Source organism: Microcaecilia unicolor, chromosome 3 (assembly GCF_901765095.1).
Source record: "Microcaecilia unicolor chromosome 3, aMicUni1.1, whole genome shotgun sequence".
In the NCBI taxonomy this organism is placed as follows: domain Eukaryota; kingdom Metazoa; phylum Chordata; class Amphibia; order Gymnophiona; family Siphonopidae; genus Microcaecilia; species Microcaecilia unicolor.
The window spans coordinates 47,251,590-47,272,280 of record NC_044033.1 but is presented as its reverse complement, the minus strand read 5'-3'; the positions used below and the strand labels follow the sequence as shown (position 1 = coordinate 47,272,280).

Genomic DNA, 20,691 nt, shown 5'->3' with positions numbered 1-20,691 from the left:
CTGGCAGGACCTACTACTACTACTACTACTATTAAACATTTCTATAGCGCTACTAGACTTACGCAGCACTGGACAAATTAATATGAAAAGACAGTCCCTGCTCAACAGAGCTTACAATCTAAATTTGATTTGGCCATATAAGTCTTCCCCATGCCCCACTTTGAACTCAGCCCCATCCAGCAGTGGCACAGCTGTGATGTGGCTGGTAAGGATCCCCAAATCCCGCCAGCTGAAGACTCCTGGTATCTCTCTCTGCCCTCCCCCAGGTGATCAGGGGTCTCTTAATTCTATTCCCCCAATCCCCCTGCACCTTTTAAATCCTTCTTTGCCAGCACACAACTGTGGAACGCATTACCAAAAGCCTTGAAATCCATGTATGACCACCTAAACTTCCGGAAAAAGCTAAAAACTAACCTGTTTAAAAAGGCATACCCTACCAATCCATCATAAATGCCTGATCTCTGTAACACAACAAAACTAAAGTAGGTAATGGACATAACACAACTCTTCCGATGTACTATTCCCAAATGTGGCTGTGCCACATGAACTTTATCTTACCACAACATCACTTTGTATTTGTTTACACCAGAGTCTGCAAATGCCTCTCCGGTACTATGTAAGCCACATTGAGCCTAAAAAATAGGTGGGAAAATGTGGGATACAAATGTAACAAATAAAATAAGCAGCAACTCATACCTGCTGCTTGCGCCTGTTCAGAGCCTTCCCTCTGACACACATTCCTGAACAGAAAGTTGTGTCAGAGAGAAGGCTAAGAGCCAGTGCGAACAGTGGGTATGAGTTCCTGCTCGCTGCCAGTGAAGAACTGAAGGATTCAAAAGGAACCAGGGGGTTGGGGAAATGGAATTTTCCTGATTGCCTGGGAGGAGAGGGGAGGGACGGATCCCAGGTGGGGGGCGAGGTTCTTATGCCCACCCACTTTGGGTTCAGGCCTGCCCACAATTAGGTGTCTGGCTAGGCCCCTGCCATGCCCATGTTACCCGTCCTTGACAATTTAGATATAGGCTGGTCATTCACAACCAGCAGTAGTTTTATTTTTTGTGGGCAAGGGGAAATTTGTGTTGAATTCATGAGTTCAGCACTCTCAGTCATTTTCAAATGTTGGCTCCCCTATGTGTGGAGAAGATATCAATCTTTAAAACTATAGCAGCAAATCTTGGGAGAGACAGAAGGATGTGTGTGTGTGGGGAGGGGGGGCGTTAAAGAAGTGGGTAGTTTAGGAAGGAAGGGGGGAATAATAAAAGCAACCAAGAAAGATACTTTGCCACAGTGTTAAATCTGATATCTTATATTGCCTGTTAACATTTCAAGCATATGCCTTTATCTTTTTCTCAGTTTATGTTATATCAATGGGACAAGCTTTGTTTCTTGATGATTCTTGTTTATGATTGTACTTTATATGTTTGTATTTTATGTCTCTTGGTTTATTAATAAAGAAATTATTTTTAAAAAATAGGATTAAAAAAACTTGAAATGGTTCAGAGGAGGCAACAAAAATGGTATTGGGTTTGCACCAAAAGACATATGAGAATAGTCTGGAAGAACTGAATATGTACAGTGGGGGAAATAAGTATTTGATCCCTTGCTGATTTTGTAAGTTTGCCCACTGACAAAGACATGAGCAGCCCATAATTGAAGGGTAGGTTATTGGTAACAGTGAGAGATAGCACATCACAAATTAAATCCGGAAAATCACATTGTGGAAAGTATATGAATTTATTTGCATTCTGCAGAGGGAAATAAGTATTTAATCCCTCTGGCAAACAAGACCTAATACTTGGTGGCAAAACCCTTGTTGGCAAGCACAGCGGTCAGACGTCTTCTGTAGTTGATGATGAGGTTTGCACACATGTCAGGAGGAATTTTGGTCCACTCCTCTTTGCAGATCATCTCTAAATCATTAAGAGTTCTGGGCTGTCGCTTGGCAACTCGCAGCTTCAGCTCCCTCCATAAGTTTTCAATGGGATTAAGGTCTGGTGACTGGCTAGGCCACTCCATGACCCTAATGTGCTTCTTCCTGAGCCACTCCTTTGTTGCCTTGGCTGTATGTTTTGGGTCATTGTCGTGCTGGAAGACCCAGCCACGACCCATTTTTAAGGCCCTGGCGGAGGGAAGGAGGTTGTCACTCAGAATTGTACGGTACATGGCCCCATCCATTCTCCCATTGATGCGGTGAAGTAGTCCTGTGCCCTTAGCAGAGAAACACCCCCAAAACATAACATTTCCACCTCCATGCTTGACAGTGGGGACGGTGTTCTTTGGGTCATAGGCAGCATTTCTCTTCCTCCAAACACGGCGAGTTGAGTTCATGCCAAAGAGCTCAATTTTTGTCTCATCTGACCACAGCACCTTCTCCCAATCACTCTCGGCATCATCCAGGTGTTCACTGGCAAACTTCAGACGGGCCGTCACATGTGCCTTCCGGAGCAGGGGGACCTTGCGGGCACTGCAGGATTGCAATCCGTTATGTCGTAATGTGTTACCAATGGTTTTCGTGGTGACAGTGGTCCCAGCTGCCTTGAGATCATTGACAAGTTCCCCCCTTGTAGTTGTAGGCTGATTTCTAACCTTCCTCATGATCAAGGATACCCCACGAGGTGAGATTTTGCGTGGAGCCCCAGATCTTTGTCGATTGACAGTCATTTTGTACTTCTTCCATTTTCTTACTATGGCACCAACAGTTGTCTCCTTCTCGCCCAGCGTCTTACTGATGGTTTTGTAGCCCATTCCAGCCTTGTGCAGGTGTATGATCTTGTCCCTGACATCCTTAGACAGCTCCTTGCTCTTGGCCATTTTGTAGAGGTTAGAGTCTGACTGATTCACTGAGTCTGTGGACAGGTGTCTTTCATACAGGTGACCATTGCCGACAGCTGTCTGTCATGCAGGTAACGAGTTGATTTGGAGCATCTACCTGGTCTGTAGGGGCCAGATCTCTTACTGGTTGGTGGGGGATCAAATACTTATTTCCCTCTGCAGAATGCAAATAAATTCATATACTTTCCACAATGTGATTTTCCGGATTTAATTTGTGATGTGCTATCTCTCACTGTTACCAATAACCTACCCTTCAATTATGGGCTGCTCATGTCTTTGTCAGTGGGCAAACTTACAAAATCAGCAAGGGATCAAATACTTATTTCCCCCACTGTATACCCTAGAGGAAAGAAGGAATAGGGGACATTTAAATACTTGAAAGGTCTTAATATACAAACAAATCTTTTCCAAAGATGGGGAAGCAGTAGAAATAGAGGACATGTTTTGAGTTTGCAGGAGATAGACTTAGGAGTTATATCAGGAAATACTTTTTCATGGAGAGGGTGGTGGATGTCTGAATGCCCTCCAAAGTTGTTGGTGGAAACAAAAACCATGGCGGAATTCAAAAATGCATGGAATAAACACCATGAGGCATATTTTCAAAGTAACCTATGGAACTTTGTAAGTCTAAGTGCTTTGAAAATGAGCTCCAAAGGATCCGTAAATAGAAAGAGGATCATATTGAAACAAAACTTAAATGAACACGCTCAATGGCAACTCCAGAAGTTGGGAAGTAGGCGCTGGGCGGACTTCTAAGGTCTGAGTCCTGAAAGTGGCAAAGATGGATCAGGATCAAATAGGCCTATTATATATCACGTTCATATTGCATGCTACGAGTGGAAGTGTTGTGTACCTCCTCTTAAAGTGGAACTTAGGGAGTAAAGGGTTGTTAGTTAGCAATACTGTTGAATTGTTGGTTCAATAATGAAATGATAATAAATGTGATGGTTAGGCAGACTGGATGGACCATGCAGGTCTTTATCTGCCATCATTTACTATGTTACTATTTTAGAAGGTTTGGATGGGTACAGTGGATAGGCCATATGATCTTTATCTGCCATCAGTTTCTATGTTTTTAGGAGATAAATTTTTATATATAAGTGGATGGCAGAAATAGGAGTCCTAAATTTAATTGGATAACGTATCCATATGTTTAGAACAGCATATTCAGCTTATACAGATAAACTTACTAAAATTACAAATAAAGACATCCAGATAACTTATACAGATATCGTTAGGTGATGACTGCCCAATGAATATTGCCCTTGGTGATTTTAATTTGGGATCTTTCTGAATATGGTTGTTCCTATTCAGCAAGAAAAAAACTGCAGGCAAATACTGATGTGAGTTGAAGGATTTAGTTACTACAGGATGAGTATTATCTGCCAAGTTCACTATTGAAATGTGGAGATGTTGCATTGAAACATTGTTGTACTGTGGGCTGCCTGTATGTTTTCTGTCCTTCGGTAATATTAACTAGTTAAGGATGATGGCCAAGGGAGCTTTGGCTGCATTTCATTTGTCATACCCATCCCCCTGGCCATTGTCACAAGTTTGGTCAGAAAAACAGCACTGCTTCACTTCTTGCGTTATACTCTGAGACACAGTAATGACACATACTTTGAGAGCCTACGTATTACTTGACCTATTCTGATGCAGAAACTGTGTTCAGTTGGATTCTGTTAATTTCTATTTCCTAAATTACCACATTCAGCATGAATTAAAAAGTATATATATATATCTTGCCTCGGTGACTCATTTTTAAAAATTCTGTAGCTGGATCATTTCACCCAGCATCTGCCCTGTAGAAAAGATTTGTTATTAGTTCAGTAAAGTTTTCTTTAGGCTGTTCTTCTTTTCTATTGACTTGACTATTTTTTTTTTTTAATGATAGTACCTGATAAATATGGCACATACTATTATTCTTCCCAGGAGTTTAGAAGCGACACAGAGATCTGCCAAGGTTTCAGAGCAACTCTTCCATAAAGATCTGATAATTATATTTTAAGGTTTGAAGAATGTTACATCGAGGTGCGTCTCTGAGATTCAGCACAGGTTCACTGAGCAGCAGTAACGTGCACTGCAAATTTAAGATGTGAAACCTGATTTGCACCAAGGTGTTCACCACTTTTCTATGTATTTTAACAAAAGGCTCCGCTGAAAAATATGTTTAAGGACGAGCAGGAACAAGGGACCCTTTTAGTAAGCTGTGTAGGCGCCTACGCATGCCCAATGCGCATCAATTTTGAGTTCCCACCCAGCTACCGCATGGCCCTTGCAGTAATTTCATTTTTGACGTGCATCTGCTAAGCAGGCCGGAAAATATTTTTATTTTCTGGTGCACAGGTGGTAATTGGCATTTTATGCGTGTAGACCATTACTGCCCGGTTACTGCATGAGACCTTACCGCTAGGTCAATGAGTGGCAGTAAAGTCTCAGACCCAAAATGGACACGCAGCAATTTTGCTGCGTGTCCATTTTCAGCAAAACTTTTAAAAAGGCATTTTTTACAGGTGCGCTGAAAAATGATTCTGCGCATAGGCACCGACTCCATGGGTGCTGTGGGTGCTCGAGCACCCCCAATATTTCACCCACCGGAAGTTCCCTTCATCCCTTCTCCCTCCCTCCCTTCGAGTTCCAGGCCTCCTCCCTTCGAATTTTAAAAGTCATCATCTTACCTCGTCGGGGTTATGGCGGCAGCAGCGGTGAAAAGCGTGCAAGCTCGGCACTTAGTTCAGTCTTCCCTTCTCTCTCTCTCAGCTCTGGTCTGGTGTGTAGCATGCTAAATGCTACAGAAACTCATATATTCCTATGGGTGTCTCTAGCGTTTAACGCATGCTAATTTTTAGCGTGCACTAAAAATGCTCGTGTGCATATTGTGCAGCTTAGTAAACAGGGCACTTGGTTTTAACCCAAGAATCCCCTGCATCTGGCTTGTGTCATTCTAGACAAATCAAGAAAAATTGTAATAGTTGACCTAAAAAAAAAAGTAAAGTTGTAAATCAGTGTTAGTCTTGCTTAAAAGCAAGCATGGCTAAGAGCGTGGTTTCCAAACATTCAGTCAAATTAAGGGATCTTTCCCAGGCCACCTATTGACCATCTACTCCTCCTGAGTCCACCTCAGAAATGGATAAACTGTCCTAACAGTAGGGGTCAGACTGGATTCAGTCATACAAAGGAACTCTTTAAAAAAAAAATTTTTAACATATCTATTGCAGTAATCAAGGGGAACTTCAGGAAATGTTTGAAAAATCACAGATTATTCTTTCTATTTTGATTTTCCAAATATTTCAGTCTTTTCTGCAGAGTGTCTCTCTTCTTGACCTAAAAAAAATATGTGGTTTTCCCTCCAAGGCAAGCTTTTTTTCAAAGTCTTTGTTTTCCTTAACATGCCTTATGCTGTTTTTTATTATCTTCAGTTGGATCGTTCTTCCATTTTCTGAAGGATGTTCTTTTGGCTCTAAAAGCCTTCTTCACCTCACTTTTTAATTATGTTAGCTGTTGTTTGGCTTTCCTTTCACCTTTTTTAATACATGAAATATATCTGGTCTGGTCTTCCAGGATGGTATTTTTGAACAACATCCATGCCTGATGTAAATTTTTGACCTTTACAGCTGCACCTCTTTTTCTTTTTAAACCACTTTCCTAATTTTTCATAGTCTACTTTTTGAAAGTTAGATGCTAATGTATTGGATTTCCTGTGTGTATTTACTCCAGTTATTAAATCAAGTTTTATCATGTTATAATCACTAGTAAAAATGAGTGAATTATTTCACTTTAGTATATGCTTTAAACTTTACATTTCAGGCAGAAATTTTAACAGGTTTTCCAGTACGCTGTCCTGAAGATGCTGGGAAGGCTGGATCCATTCTTATAAAGAGAGATTGCAAGTTGGTCATTGTAACCTTGGGAGCCGAGGGTTGTGTAGTACTCTCAGCAGAAGACACCACCCCAAAGCATATCCCTACTAGGAAAGTCAAGGCAGTGGATACTACGGTAAGTGTTTGTAGTTTAACAGCCTTGCTTTGAAAGAAGCTATTTAAATTCGTATACAGTGCAGTTATTAATCAAATCTTTGGGTGGCTGCACAAAAGGCCGTTTTATGATATATAATTCATAGCTACCCTAAAGTGTGTTGTATATTACATATGGGTCTTATGGACTAAATTCTGTTACTCTACAGCTACTGTCACCATCTCTCTATAAACAAGTGTTCTAGACAGTAATGCCAGATAAATGTATGGAGATTTGCAGAGCTTGCAATTCTGGAGGACTATCGGGCCAAATCTACTGCTTCATCAGGAATCTTGTTCTAGACAGTAATGTATATGGAGAAAAATCCATATTGCATATGGCCTTCTCTCCAAACATTTCACTTTGCATTACTATCTAGAACTAGATTCCTGATGCAACAGTAGGTTTGACCAGACAGTCCTCCAGAATGTGCTTGGGGATTAGACACCAGGAATAGTACAGTGGCTCAGGCCACCAAGACTGTCAAACAGTATACTGTTCAGAAAATTATATGGTATTGGTACTGTAACATTCACCCCTTTCAATAGAAAGCGATGTCTTGAATGTCTCTCGCCAACACTTCCCCTCATCCAGAGAAATAGGATAGAAACTCCAATAGGCTCCTCCTCTTTTATAACAGGAAATGATAATGTAGAATTCACTCCTTCTCAACAAGAGGCACTATGAAGCCTGACCTCTTCCATATGTGCTTTAGTTCCCTTTCAAAGTCAATCTGCAAGGCTCCCCTTTAATTCAGGGTGAATACTCATAAGACATCTACTACTACTACTACTATTTAGCATTTCTATAGCGCTACAAGGCGTACGCAGCGCTGCACAAACATAGAAGAAAGACAGTCCCTGCTCAAACAGCTTACAATCTAGTAGACAAAAATAAAGTAAGCAAATCAAATCAATTAATGTGTACAGGAAGGAGGAGAGGAGGGTAGGTGGAGGCGAGTGGTTACAAGTGGTTACGAGTCAAAAGCAATGTTAAAGAGGTGGGCTTTCAGTCTAGATTTAAAGGTGGCCAAGGATGGGGCAAGACGTAGGGGCTCAGGAAGTTTAATCCAGGCGTAGGGTGCAGCGAGACAGAAGGCGCGAAGTCTAGAGTTGGCAGTAGTGGAGAAGGGAACAGATAAGAACATCCCCCTCTGAAGATTTTCACGGTAACATGTCTCAGCTCTGTTACCCTCCTTGAGCCACCTGGCGATCCATCTGGGGAATACCGCTTAACAAACAGGCTTCACAGGATATGCAAGTTAACCACTCAGAAGGCAAATCTTCTCTCACAGGCTATACTTTATTCTGAAGGGGTTGTCTTTTTGCACCAAACACTTTAGCAAGCACTCTTGAACTGAGCCCTCCACTGGGCAATGTGTGGGACAGTTATACAATACTCAGTTAGTCGGCTTCCCAGGATATGCAAATTAACCATTCTAAATGCAAATCCACTCCAATTAGCTTCTGCTAACCACTCTGTAGGGGTTAGTCTTCTACCAACAAACAATTCATTACACTCTCTTCAACTGAGCCCTCCATTGGGGAAATGAGGGTCTCAGATAAAAACAGCCACCATCCCTTGGACAGGATTTCACTTCACCTCAGTTTTACAATCCTGTCCTCCACCCCCAGCTGTTAACATCAGAGTCTTACTTCAAGGCTCACAGTGTTCCCGCCACACTTTGGTCAAATCAAAGTTCCTTATGCTTCCCATTATTCTGGACTTCAGGTAAGTACCTTGGCTAAGATGCACAAAAGTCCTTGTTAGAGTCGTTCCGTACCGAATTCCATAAGAAATTGGTACGGAACGGCTATGCACGAAGGAAAGGGAATGCAAATGAGCTGCTCATTGCAGCTCACATGCATTCACTAACTCTTCGTTAAAAACGTCGGTAATCGGCTCGTAAAGCATGCGCAGAGCAGCCAAGCGTTACGCTGGCTGCTCTGCGCATGCCACAAACACAAACGTAAAAACAAAAACAAACACTTCCTTTATGGACGGCCTTGCCTGCCCCACCCCGCCCGAGATCGCCGCTGCTCCCTGCTCCCCCCTGCATTAAGAAATCAAAACTTTAGGCAGCCCCGGCCCCCCTCCCTTCCTCTCTTCCTCTCTTTCTCCTCAGCTCCGCCTCCCGCCATCCTCTGCCCCCGTGCCCCGCCCTGCCACCCCCCTGAGGTCATCGCCGCTGCTCCACCCCTCCACCGGGCCCCCCCTCCGTCTTACCGGGCCCTCACAGCACCTTTCACCTCTGAAGGCGCTGCACAGCACAGGAAAGAACAGCTGATCGCATCGCATCTTCGGACGTCCCTCCGTTCCTCCTGGGCCCTCTGTCGTCTATTTCACAGATATGTATTGAATAACGAGGGATGGGCTTCTTCATGTAGAAGTTCTGTACAGAGTCAGTCTGAATGTGGCAACATTGTCCAGTTCCAACCCTAAGTGGATGATATAGCTGATGCCAAACAGCTCTTTCAAACAATTTATATGAAGAGAAAGGGAAAAGCCTCAGAGGTCCATGGTAGTACAGCACCCTAGTAGACCGGTCTGTGGAACGCTCCTTTGGTACTCAATTAAACCTCTCTCAGGGCCATCCACACTAGACCTCAGTCTATTATTGGCAAAAACCCTTTCACCAACCTTTACCAATTATTCATCATTTATTCAACCAAAGGATTTTTTAATGTATTTTTTTTAAATTTAAAATCTTGTTTAACATGCAGCACACTTATCTGTACCCAACGGGGCCCGTTTCACCCTCAGGCTTCATCAGGGATGTAGTGCTTTAACTGATGTCCGCCATTTTCTTTCCGGGTCCACTAGGGTGCTGTATTAGCACGGACCTCTGAGGCTTTTCCCTTTCTCTTCATATAAGTTGTTTGAAAGAGCTGTTTGACATCAGCTATATCATCCACTCAGGGTTGGTAGTTTTGTGACTATATATGTGGATTGACGGTAAATTTTGTTAAAAACATTGTGCAGTTCAACACACTGTCACCAAGTTCATATAAAGTTAATTATGTTTAGAGCAAAATAAATCTGTTGGCTCGGGCTGCTTGCTATGTGAATATTCTATCGCTGTTTCATTATTTCTACTAAGTGTTACATATTAAGGGCATTTACTTTAAACTTTGTTTTAATTCATTTATCCAGTCCTTACATGCACATAGGATTGCTTTTTGGTTCTGTGGACTTCAGCTGAAATATCCAGCGCTGTTCCAACTGTAACAATCTCCTGTTAGTATCACCTCCACGGGGTCTCGGAGTCACACTGTCGACCACTCTGACAGTAAAATCATCCAGGGAATGCGAATGTTGTAGACAATGGCACACTAGAGGTGCACCCGCCCTCTGGTGCAAAATGCTGTGCCTGTGTTCATTGATACGGATATTTAAAGATCTAATGGTTTTACCAATGTACAATTTCAGACATGGGCACTGCAGTGCATAAATCACACAGGATGATCTACAATCTGTGTAGCGGGTGGAGTGGTAGATTTTCTTATCCACTGGGTTCGTAAAGACATCACCCTGTGCGGTAATATCACAAGTCTTGCAATGGCCGCACCTGAAGTGGCCAATCCTAGTGGAATCCGGTGAAGCTATTCAGATATAGACACGAGGATTGTCCTTTTCTTTCCTTTTTTTCTTTCATTGGATCCTTGCAGGTATTGTAATATACTATTGGTAGGTGAGCCGTTGGCTGTCAAGATCAGCTGTTGGGCACCTGACAAGTTCCCAAGCACGCATGCATGGGTGTTTGGTATATAACTGGTGCCATTTTTTCTGGGCTTTTCGTTTAAGCACTAAAATCCATAGTACCTATTGAGGTCGGCTCACCTAACTTTTTGCTTTTCCAGTTTTGTCAGCTTTTTTCATTTTTTTGGAATGGGTGGCACTACATGACAGGTTTGGTGGTGATGGAGTTTAGTGTCCTACATCCCCTGAAGAAGCCCCACGGTGAAACGGTTCCATCGGGTCTGGATGCCTTCCTGGGACAATTGCACGCAGTCAAGCTCAGCCAGTTAATTTGAATCTTTAAACTAAAACCAAAACTACAGCATTGCGGTGGGGAGCGTTTGGTGATTGGATGCATTTCCCTTTCTTTTGTTTTTTTTGGTTTTTTTTGCTTAACTTTTGTTTTTTTCACATAATGCAATAAGAAAAATCAAAAAGATTAGAAAAGATCTGTACTACCATATTTAGGTTGGTTTTGGGTTTTTTTTATGACTGATGATTACAGAGAAGAACTGTGACTAGTTTGATTCAACCACCTCAGTCTTGGAGCTGATAGTCACTATTTTCTGAGGTCTTTTACCCCGTTTTTTATTTTTCATTTTTGCGTTGTCAATCCATACTAAAACACAAGTTCGCTTTTTGCTATATTGCTAACGTTGACTTTAAGCGAGCTTTCCCTTTGGGTTTGTTACTTTGTTACTTATTGTCAATAAACTGGATTCTATTTGGGGTCCAGTGATTGCCAATAGGTTTTTCTTTAGGGGAGTTTCTTTCTTGCAGTACCCTTGAAGATGAAGTAGACTTTTTAAAAAATGTTTTCAAACCTCAGAAATGTTTCTCTAAACCTAAAATATTGTATGAAACATTGCTCTTTTAGAGGTTTTACAAAACACAGAGCATCTCAGAGTTTTGCCCTGCCATAGCTTCCAGTATAAATGTATTTTTTGTGGGAAAGGGTATTTCTGTCTCTTTCTCAGAACTGTATTTTTAAAATCTTTTGTTAGTTATAAGAACCAAAGCCCTCTGTTTGCTATGAATCATTGTGCTGTTATTTTGGGTTTGGGAGAGGGGGGATTCCTTTGTTATTTTCTTTAAACTTAATAAAAATTGTTTGAACATAAAATCTTCTCTTAGTAGTTTGGGTTATCTGTTCTTTCTCAAAGCTCTTATGGGGTTGTGTCACTTCTTCACTTGGCTTTTGCTGCTGCAGTCTAAGAACCTGCTGCAGATGGTCTTATGCTGGAAGTATCCTTCTGTTTAGAGTATCAGAAGCCTATTCAGATAAGGGCAGGGGAGAACTTGGATTTCAGGCCACTTAGGCAGGTTTATGGAGACACTAGTAAAAAAGCCCCGTTTCTGATGCAAATGAAACGGGGGCTAGCAATGTTTTCTTCTGTGTGCATGTGGGAGTGTGTGTGTCCCTGCCCTCTGCCCTCTCTCCCCTCCCCCCTCTGAGTCCTTCACTGTTACAGAGCCAGCGATTTGATTTCGTGCTCTGCTGTTTTCCTTCACTGACTGTGTTACAGAGAGGGCGGGGCAGACACTCATAGGGAAACCGGATATCTCGCCCCCCTTCACACTTCCGGCTGGAGGCTTCATAGAACGTTGGTGTTGCTTTTTATATAGAGAGATAAGAAAAGGGAATATTCTCTCAGCTTCTGTTCAGTAAGTTTGATTCATGTGTTTGGGTGAGAGCCAGTACTAAATTAATACTGTCTTGTCCTTCCTTATCTCTTTTAATTTAGCTTCTCTATATACAGTATGCATGTTCTTATTATATTATCGTGTGTATACTGGAAGATATATTTTTCTACTCCTCACTTTCATGTTATTTAGACACATAGGACTAGATTCTATATATCACACTTAAAAACTCAGCGCTGAAATGAAATTCATTTAAGCGTATTCTATAGAGAACACCTTAATTTAGGCATACTTTATAGAATAAGCCTAAATTTCCGCGCAGTATATAGAATACACTGAACGCTGGTCCACGTGACTAAATTTTGTTATGGGCAGTTATTCCAAGTAAAACTTTGTGTAAATCCTGATGTCTAAATAAGGCGCAGACTGGTTGTAATTTATAACAATGCACATAGATTTTAGAAACATCCATGGCCCGCCCATTCCACACCCATGGCCACGCCTACTTTCCAACTGTGCGACTTAGAATTTATGTGCAGCACATTATAGAATATGCTTAGAGAGTTCTGTGTGTAAATTCTAATTAATGTCAATTAGTGTCAATAATTGCTTGTTAATTGGCAATTACTGGTTCTGATTGGCTTGTTAACTAAGTTGCGTGTGCAAATACACAATATGACTGGATTTGCGCTGTGACACTTGTGAAGGGTTAGGTAGATCCAGGAGCTGGAACTCCGGACCGAGGCACTGGAAAGGCCGGCGAGGGTGGGAACAATAGAGGGACTACCAATCCCAGCATCCTCAGTAAGTACATAAGTACATAAGTACATAAGTAGTGCCATACTGGGAAAGACCAAAGGTCCATCTAGCCCAGCATCCTGTCACCGACAGTGGCCAATCCAGGTCAAGGGCACCTGGCACGCTCCCCAAACGTAAAAACATTCCAGACAAGTTATACCTAAAAATGCGGAATTTTTCCAAGTCCATTTAATAGCGGTCTATGGACTTGTCCTTTAGGAATCTATCTAACCCCTTTTTAAACTCCGTCAAGCTAACCGCCCGTACCACGTTCTCCGGCAACGAATTCCAGAGTCTAATTACACGTTGGGTGAAGAAAAATTTTCTCCGATTCGTTTTAAATTTACCACACTGTAGCTTCAACTCATGCCCTCTAGTCCTATTATTTTTGGATAGCGTGAACAGTCGCTTCACATCCACCCGATCCATTCCACTCACCTGAACCCTCTAGAAAGGCTAACCAGTGCTGTAATGCCCCTGACTCCCAGAGGAGGCCACTAGACTCCCTTAGAGAAGGTGAACCAGACTACAACTCCCAGGTTCCCAGGAGGGAGGAGGAGGAAGCTTTTGAGCAGGCTCCTGATAAAGATTGGGAGCAGCTGGGGAGAGGAGAGAGACAGATAGAGCCTATGGAATGGATGCCTGAGGAGGTGATTACCGAGGCCAAAGAGGTTGGTGAAGGAATGCAGGTAGAGCCCATTGTCACGTCTGTGGTCGTGACCCCCCTCAGGCTTACCTTATTTCTGGCGGTCAGCTTCTAAGCTGGCTTCTGTCTGGTCTTTTTGAGTCAGTTCTGTCTCTGTGTGTGTTTAGCCTCTCTGTGCTTCAGTATGCTTTCTGCCTGTGTTTTGGTTTGTGTTCCTCTTGCCCTCTGGTGGCCAGACCTGGTGGCTGCATTGGATTATCTGTGTGCTGTTTCCCGTTCCAGACTTCAGCCCAGTCCAGTTCGGATCTTCTGGCCTGCCAGACTTGCTTGTCTTGTTTGAGCCTGCACAGCACCCGTAGCTGCCTGGTGATTGCTGCAGCTGAATCTCAGCTGCTGCTGGGCTTATTAGCCATTTGGAAACTCTCTGCTTTGCCTTTGCATCGCCTAAGGCCCTGGTTTGTTGGTGCTTGCTGCACTTCTGCCTAGTCCAGTTTATAGTCTGTATTCTTGCCTGATTCTAGTTTAGTCTTTGTGTAGCTTCTTGTACTTTATTGCTTGTTTCCCAGTCTTGTTTCTTGTTTGTATGTCTTTGTCTAGTTCTAGGTTGCCTGTGTTTCTGGTTCAGTGGCTGCTTGCAGCTTTCAGTTCTGTCCCTTGTCTGTCTGAGAGTCCTAGTCTAGTATTCTGCCTAGACTCCCTGTGTGTTCTAGCCCTTGTGTGTATCCTGCTAGTATCCAGTTCCAGCCCTGTCTGGTAAGTCCTGCCAGTCACCTGCACTCAGGGGCTCAACTCATGAGGAACGGTGGTCAATTGCAGGTGAAGTCTAGCTGGCCCTGTCAGAGTTCTGCCTTATCCCTGTGTGGGGTGGTTTTGCCCAAGGGCTCACAAACCTAGTTCCTGCGCTTTTGGAAAACGTGACACCCATGGATATTTCTGCCTTAGCCCGGGTGGAAAAGGGGCAATCTCAGGGCCTGTTAGCAACCTTGATGAATCGGTTAATTCAATTCATTGAGAGAAAAGCCCAGAGAAGTATCTGAACGGGTTCCCTGGGGAAGTAGCTTCCACCTGGCCCAGGGCTCAAGCATGACCCTTGGGGAGGATACCAGAAGTTAGTGGCTGGTATGAATGGGAGGGGGTCCTCTTTCCTCAGGTTGCTCTGAAGTGAGAGTTTGCTAGAGTGAGTGTGAAGCGCGCAGCAGAACCTTTTTGGCTGAATGAACTTTGGGGCTTTTTGCTGTATGGACTTTGGGAACCTTTTTGCTGGGGAAAGTGCTGGAACTTTTTCCCAAGGATTAGTGGACGATGAACTCGAGGAGGGAAGGATTTGGACTGTGGGACTCAGGGCTGGGTTAATACCTGTTGGAAAGAGCTTGTTTTTTTTGTTTTCCTTTTTGTTGCTGAGTTGAAGCTATAAGAGTGCTGGAGCTATGTACTAAGCCCGGGGATGCATGTAGCCCCAGGGAAGAGACTATTCCTAATTAAATACAGGAAATTTCTGACTGGTTTGATATTGTTTGAACTGCCAAGTATCCAGAGTTACCTAGTAAACCTGGTGTGGAGTTGGGCCCAGGTCCGAGAAAGTCGAAGCACAGCCAAGCGGCGTGGGAAGTGTTTACAGCGTGCACAATGTAAGTCGTGCTGTAGAAGCTGGGGGATAACTATGATCCCCATGAACTCAGAGGTGCAATTTTCAAACTGTTCACATTGGAGGAAGGATCTAGTGAAACTTGTCCAATAATTGGCAACTAAGAATTAATTCAATTCAAAAAAAGCTCCAGTTTTAATTCAAAAACAACATTTAATTATTTAAAAATATATATACCATTCCACTTGTTTCCTCAAACTTCTTACCCTATGCTGCACTACATAATATGTACAAAAACAACATTCACATAGAATTACATGCTTATTGGATTCATACAACAATCATAGCACAATGTTCAATCCCTATGAACCAATGATTAACGCCACGCTTTCCGCGTGACCGCTATATTATAATCAATTGTATTTATCCGCTTTCAGTTCAAGATGGGGATCCTTCATTAACTGTTCATGAATTATAAATCCCACTTGTGCAGCATATTGCAGGTATTAAGAAGTTAGTCAACAACTCCGTGTTCACATAAAGTGTTTCAGTGTAACTTGGTTCCCCTCGGTTCCCCTAAGAATTAATGCAAAGAAATTTAGGGTCATGCACTTGGATTGCAAAAATCCAAGAGAATGGTACAATATAGGGGGTGAAGTGATTCTGTGTACGAAAGTGCAGGACTTGGGGATGAGTGTGTCTGATGAGCTTAAGGTGGCCAAACAGATAGAAAAGGCGATGGTCAAAGCCAGAAGGATTCTCAGGTGCATAAGGAGAGGGATGACCAGCAGGAAAATGAGGTGATAGTGCCCTTGTATAAGTCTCTGGGGCCTCACTGTGTGCAATTCTGGAGAATACACCTACAGAAAGATATAAACAGGATGGAGTCGGTCCAGAGGGCAGCTACAAAATTAGTAAGCGGTCTCTGTCATAAAACATATAGGGACAGGCTTAGGAATCTCAACATATATACACTGGAAGAGAGGCGGGAGAGAGGGGATATGATAGAGACGTTTAAATACCTCAGTGGCATGAATGTACAGAAGGTGAACCTTTTCAAATGAAGGAAAACTCTGGAATGAGAGGGCATAGAATGAAGTTAAGAGGAAATAAGCTTAGGAGGAATCTAAGAAAATACTCTTTCACAGAAAGATTGGTGGATGCATGGAATGGCCTCCCGGTGGAGGTCATGGAGAAAAAAGGACTGTGTCTGAATTTAAGAAAGCGTGGGACAGGCACGTGGGATCTCTTAGGAAAAGGAGGAGTTAGTGCTTACTGAAGATAGGCAGACTGTATGGGCGATTTGGCCCTTATTTGCTGTCATGTTTCTATGTTTCTTTCTATATATTTCTATTGGGACAAACACTGCATGTTTGTTTACCAGCTGGCTTTGCACAAATTCTCAACACAAAACTACACAGAAACTTGTAGCTGTGGGACTTCTGGATGGGCAGAGAATGCAAGCAGATGTATGGTGATGAATTCAGGCAGCCTAATTTAAAAAAGAGTATTCTTTAAGTTAAGCCAAGTTGATATAGCCCCAGTCTGCACACTGTATGTGGGTCAGTCAAGAGTAAAGGGGCAAAAATGATCAAGGAGATGTATACAGATGAGCTTATTTTCGAAAGAGATCGCCGGCCATCTTCCGACACAAATCGGGAGATGGCTGGCGATCTCCTGATCCCGGCCAAATCGGTATAATCGAAAGCCGATTTTAGCGGGCCCCAACTGCTTTTCGTCACGGAGCTGGCCAACCTTCAAGGGAGGGTACAGAAGGCGTGATGGGGTGGGACAGGGGCGGGACAGGGGCATGGTTACAAGTGCATAAGTGCATAAAAGGATGAGGAGAGAGGGAGAGTTTCTTTTATCCATGACTGGATGAAGTACACCCTAGAACAGCAGTGTGAATCAATGGAGGAGAGTATAGCTATTGAGAGGAGCTGCAGGAGGATGGACTGCAAACCCCAGTGGTAGCAAAGCAGAGTGAGCTGGATGAGGAGATTGTGGAGTTGAAAGAACTCAGAGTTTGTTATGGAAGTGGACTATCTGAAGGTGCAGTAGGAGGAATATATTAAGTCATCAAACCTATGTAGCTTGATGATTGTTTACTTGTCTCCCATATGGTTAAAATAGTGGTGTAGCCAGAAGGCAATTTTTGGGTGGGCCAACAGGTTGGATGGATGGGCACCTGATATGCCCTGCCCACGCCCCTACTCCTACCGCACACCTACCCCACGCCCAATAACTTACAAATCCGTGAGTGAATAACTAATTCAAATAGGCACAGTTTTCAGGCTCTCTTAAAAGTAGCTAAAGCCCAGGAGAGAACCCCCCCCCCCCCCCACACACACACACACACAACACACGATAAGCCAAAATAAGTCACCATACTAAAATACAATGCTGCCTCATTATTCTCCAGTAACAAGTCACTTTTCCTTTGCAGCTGTTTTCATGATTTAGAGTGTTGTACATAAATTCCAAAAGCAAAAACATAAAGGTAACCATACTGGGTCAGAGTTCCCATCCTGGATGCAGAAAGTATAAAACAAATAAAAAACACAAACCCCCACCACCAGCAAAACTAAAACAAACCAACTTTTACTTGTAGAAAGGTTTGCTGCTTTTGTTCCTTGGCAGCGCTGCGATTCACACAGGCACTCCGCTCCCCTTTGCCGCATCTATCCGGCCCTCTCTGATGCACTTCCTGTTTACTTAGGGCCAGATGAACGCGGCGGAGGGAGCGGAACTGCCTGTGTGAATGGCAACAGTCAGAGCGCTGCCGGCGACAGGCGAAAAGAAGAAATCTGCAGCAGTGGCATACCTAGTGTATTTGACACCTGGGGCCGATCATTTTTTAACACCCCCCTCCTCTATATGAAAAAAATATTTTTAATAATAATCCATGACTCACACAACAAGGGTGTACCTAGGAAAACAACCAAAATACAGAAGAACACCTAGGAAAAGGCAGTATCTTAAACATTGCAGTGAGCACTAGAACATCAATACACCAATTGTAAAACTACACAAGACATTAGTAAAAATGATCCTGCCAACACAAAACCATGTCTTTTTCACATAGAACACAGATACGTCCTCACCAAGTATAGAATAAGTGACCACAAACTAAAAACAGAAATATGTAGACAAAAGTTAAGTCAGATTCTGTATACAATTCAACACCTCAGAAACAGTGATGCATGTCCCCTAGTACTGTGCAATATAAAGACAGCAGATGTAAATTTGAAAAGAACGAACAAATACCAATCACCACTTTACAAATTAACAAACAGAAATAAAACAAAAAAATGGAAAATAAGATGATACCATTTTATTGGACTAATACATTTTTCAATTAGCTTTCAGAGGCAACACCTCCTTCCTCAGGTCAGTATGTTACGGTACGGTATCCTGTCCTGACCTGAGGATGGGATTTTGGTCTCTGAAAGTTAGTCAAAAATGTATTAAAATTAGTCTAATAGAAAGATCACCTTATTTTCATTTTCTGTTTATCACCACAACTACAATACTACTTTATCCTAAAGCAAAACAATAAAATAATAATAATAATAATAATACATCTTTTTTCTACCTTTGTCGTCTCTGGTTTCTGCTTTCCTCATCTTCTCTTCACTCTCTCCCTTCCATCCAGCATCTGCTCCCTCTCTCTCTCTCCCCCACTCCCTTCCATCCAGCATTTGCCCACTTTCTCTGCCCCATCCAGCGTCTGTCCTTTCTCTCTCCCTTCCATGCAGCATTTGCCTGCTTTCTCTGCCCCTTCCATCCACTGTTGCACTCTCTTCCATTCTGTCTACCCTCTCCCCCTTTCCACTGGTGTCTGCCCGCTTTCTCTGCCCCTTCCATCCAGCATGTGCCCCCTCTGTCCTTTTTACATAATGCATTTCAACATCTCCCCCTCTCTCCATCTTTATCTCTCCTCTCCCCATCCATTTTCTGCTTTTCAGTATCTCCTGTATATTTTACTTTTCTCCTTCCCCTGTGGCCTGGTATCACGTTCCCTCCTCTTTCCATCCTTCTTCCTCCCTTCCTCTGAGGTCTGGCATCACTCTCTGCCTTCCACCCCCTCTTCCCCTTCGGTCTAGCATTGCTTTTCCTCCTCTGTCCACCCTCCTTTTCCCTTCCCTTGAGGTCTGGCTTTGCTCTCCCTCCTCTCTCCACCCCTTCTTCCCCTTCAGACTGGCATCGCGTGATCTTCCTCCTCTCTCCACCCCCTTTTCCCTTTCCCTGCGGTCTGGCTGATATCGCGACGCTTTTCCACCTCAGCTCTCTCCACCCCTACCCCGCTTTGAAGCCTCCAAGCTTTCCAGCCCCACTGGCACACAGTATCAGCGATGTAAGAGCTGCCTTTAACCTGCCCTGGAAGCTTTCTCTGTACAGCTTCCCACGTAGGTGGGACATTGTACAGAGGAGGCTTCCGGGGCTGGCCAAAGGCAGCGCTCATGTTGCTGACGTACGCTGCCAGAGGTCTGTAAGTTTAAAGGCCTGCAGAGCAGGGGGGGGGAGGGAAGGTGGAACGAGGAGGGAGAGCGATACATCGCACTAGTTGGAGGGAGGGGACGCCGGAACGGAACCGTCATTGCAGCAGGCAGCAGCACCAGCACCGAGGGACGTTGGGTGGGCGGGCCTGGAGGGAAAGTGGCTGGGCCCAGGCCCGCCGATGGCTACACCCCTGGTGCTAGCTGTCATCACTGGCCACTCTTCCACCCATCCATACCATGCCGCTGTCATTTAGTGCAGTAGCATGGGCCCACGCTACTGTCTACTGTGCAGTGATACCCATGTTAGCTGCATAACGCATCTTAGTAAAAGGGCCCCATGAGCCTTAGTTTGTTTAGTGTTAATCTGAGTATAGGAGCAAGCTCTATGGGTGACAGTGGATACTGAGCAGCCCCAATATTAAGCAAGCTCCTTCCTTGTGTCCAGAGAGGGGTAATTTGCATTGTGTTTGGCACCCTCAATCATTTTGAAATGTTGATGCCTATGAATCTGAGTCCCTGACATTTTAAATGGAGAGACTAATACCCATTGTTGAATAAATGTGAGGGCTAAATCCAGTGGCCTAGTGGTTAGGGTGGTGGACTTTGGTTCTGGGAAACTGTGGAACTGAGTTCAATTCCCACTTCAGGCACAGGCAGCTCCTTGTGACTCTGGGCAAGTCACTTAACCCTCCATTGCCTCATGTAAGCCACACTGAGCCTGCCATGAGTGGGAAAGTGCAGGGTACAAAAATAAAAAAATAAAATGCTTGTAAATAAGGAACACAAGCAATGTATAAATTACTAAATAAAACAGTTTACTGCTAAGCTGAAAGAAAAGGGGAGGGAGCACCTAGCATCATGGACAGGAATTTATTTTATTTTTGTTACATTTGTACCCCGCGCTTTCCCACTCATGGCAGGCTCAATGCGGC

At 43.5% G+C, this 20,691-nt stretch overlaps 1 protein-coding gene across 2 annotated transcripts in view; it reads left to right on the top strand.

Moving 5' to 3' along the window:
• The window catches only part of RBKS (ribokinase), a 250,625-nt gene that overhangs the window by 131,558 nt on the left and 98,376 nt on the right, over nt 1–20,691 (top strand). For both annotated transcript variants that reach the window (XM_030195886.1, XM_030195887.1), the window contains exon 7: nt 6,640–6,828. In XM_030195886.1, the coding sequence (XP_030051746.1) occupies nt 6,640–6,828 (189 nt within the window). The remainder of the gene's footprint in view (nt 1–6,639; nt 6,829–20,691) is intronic.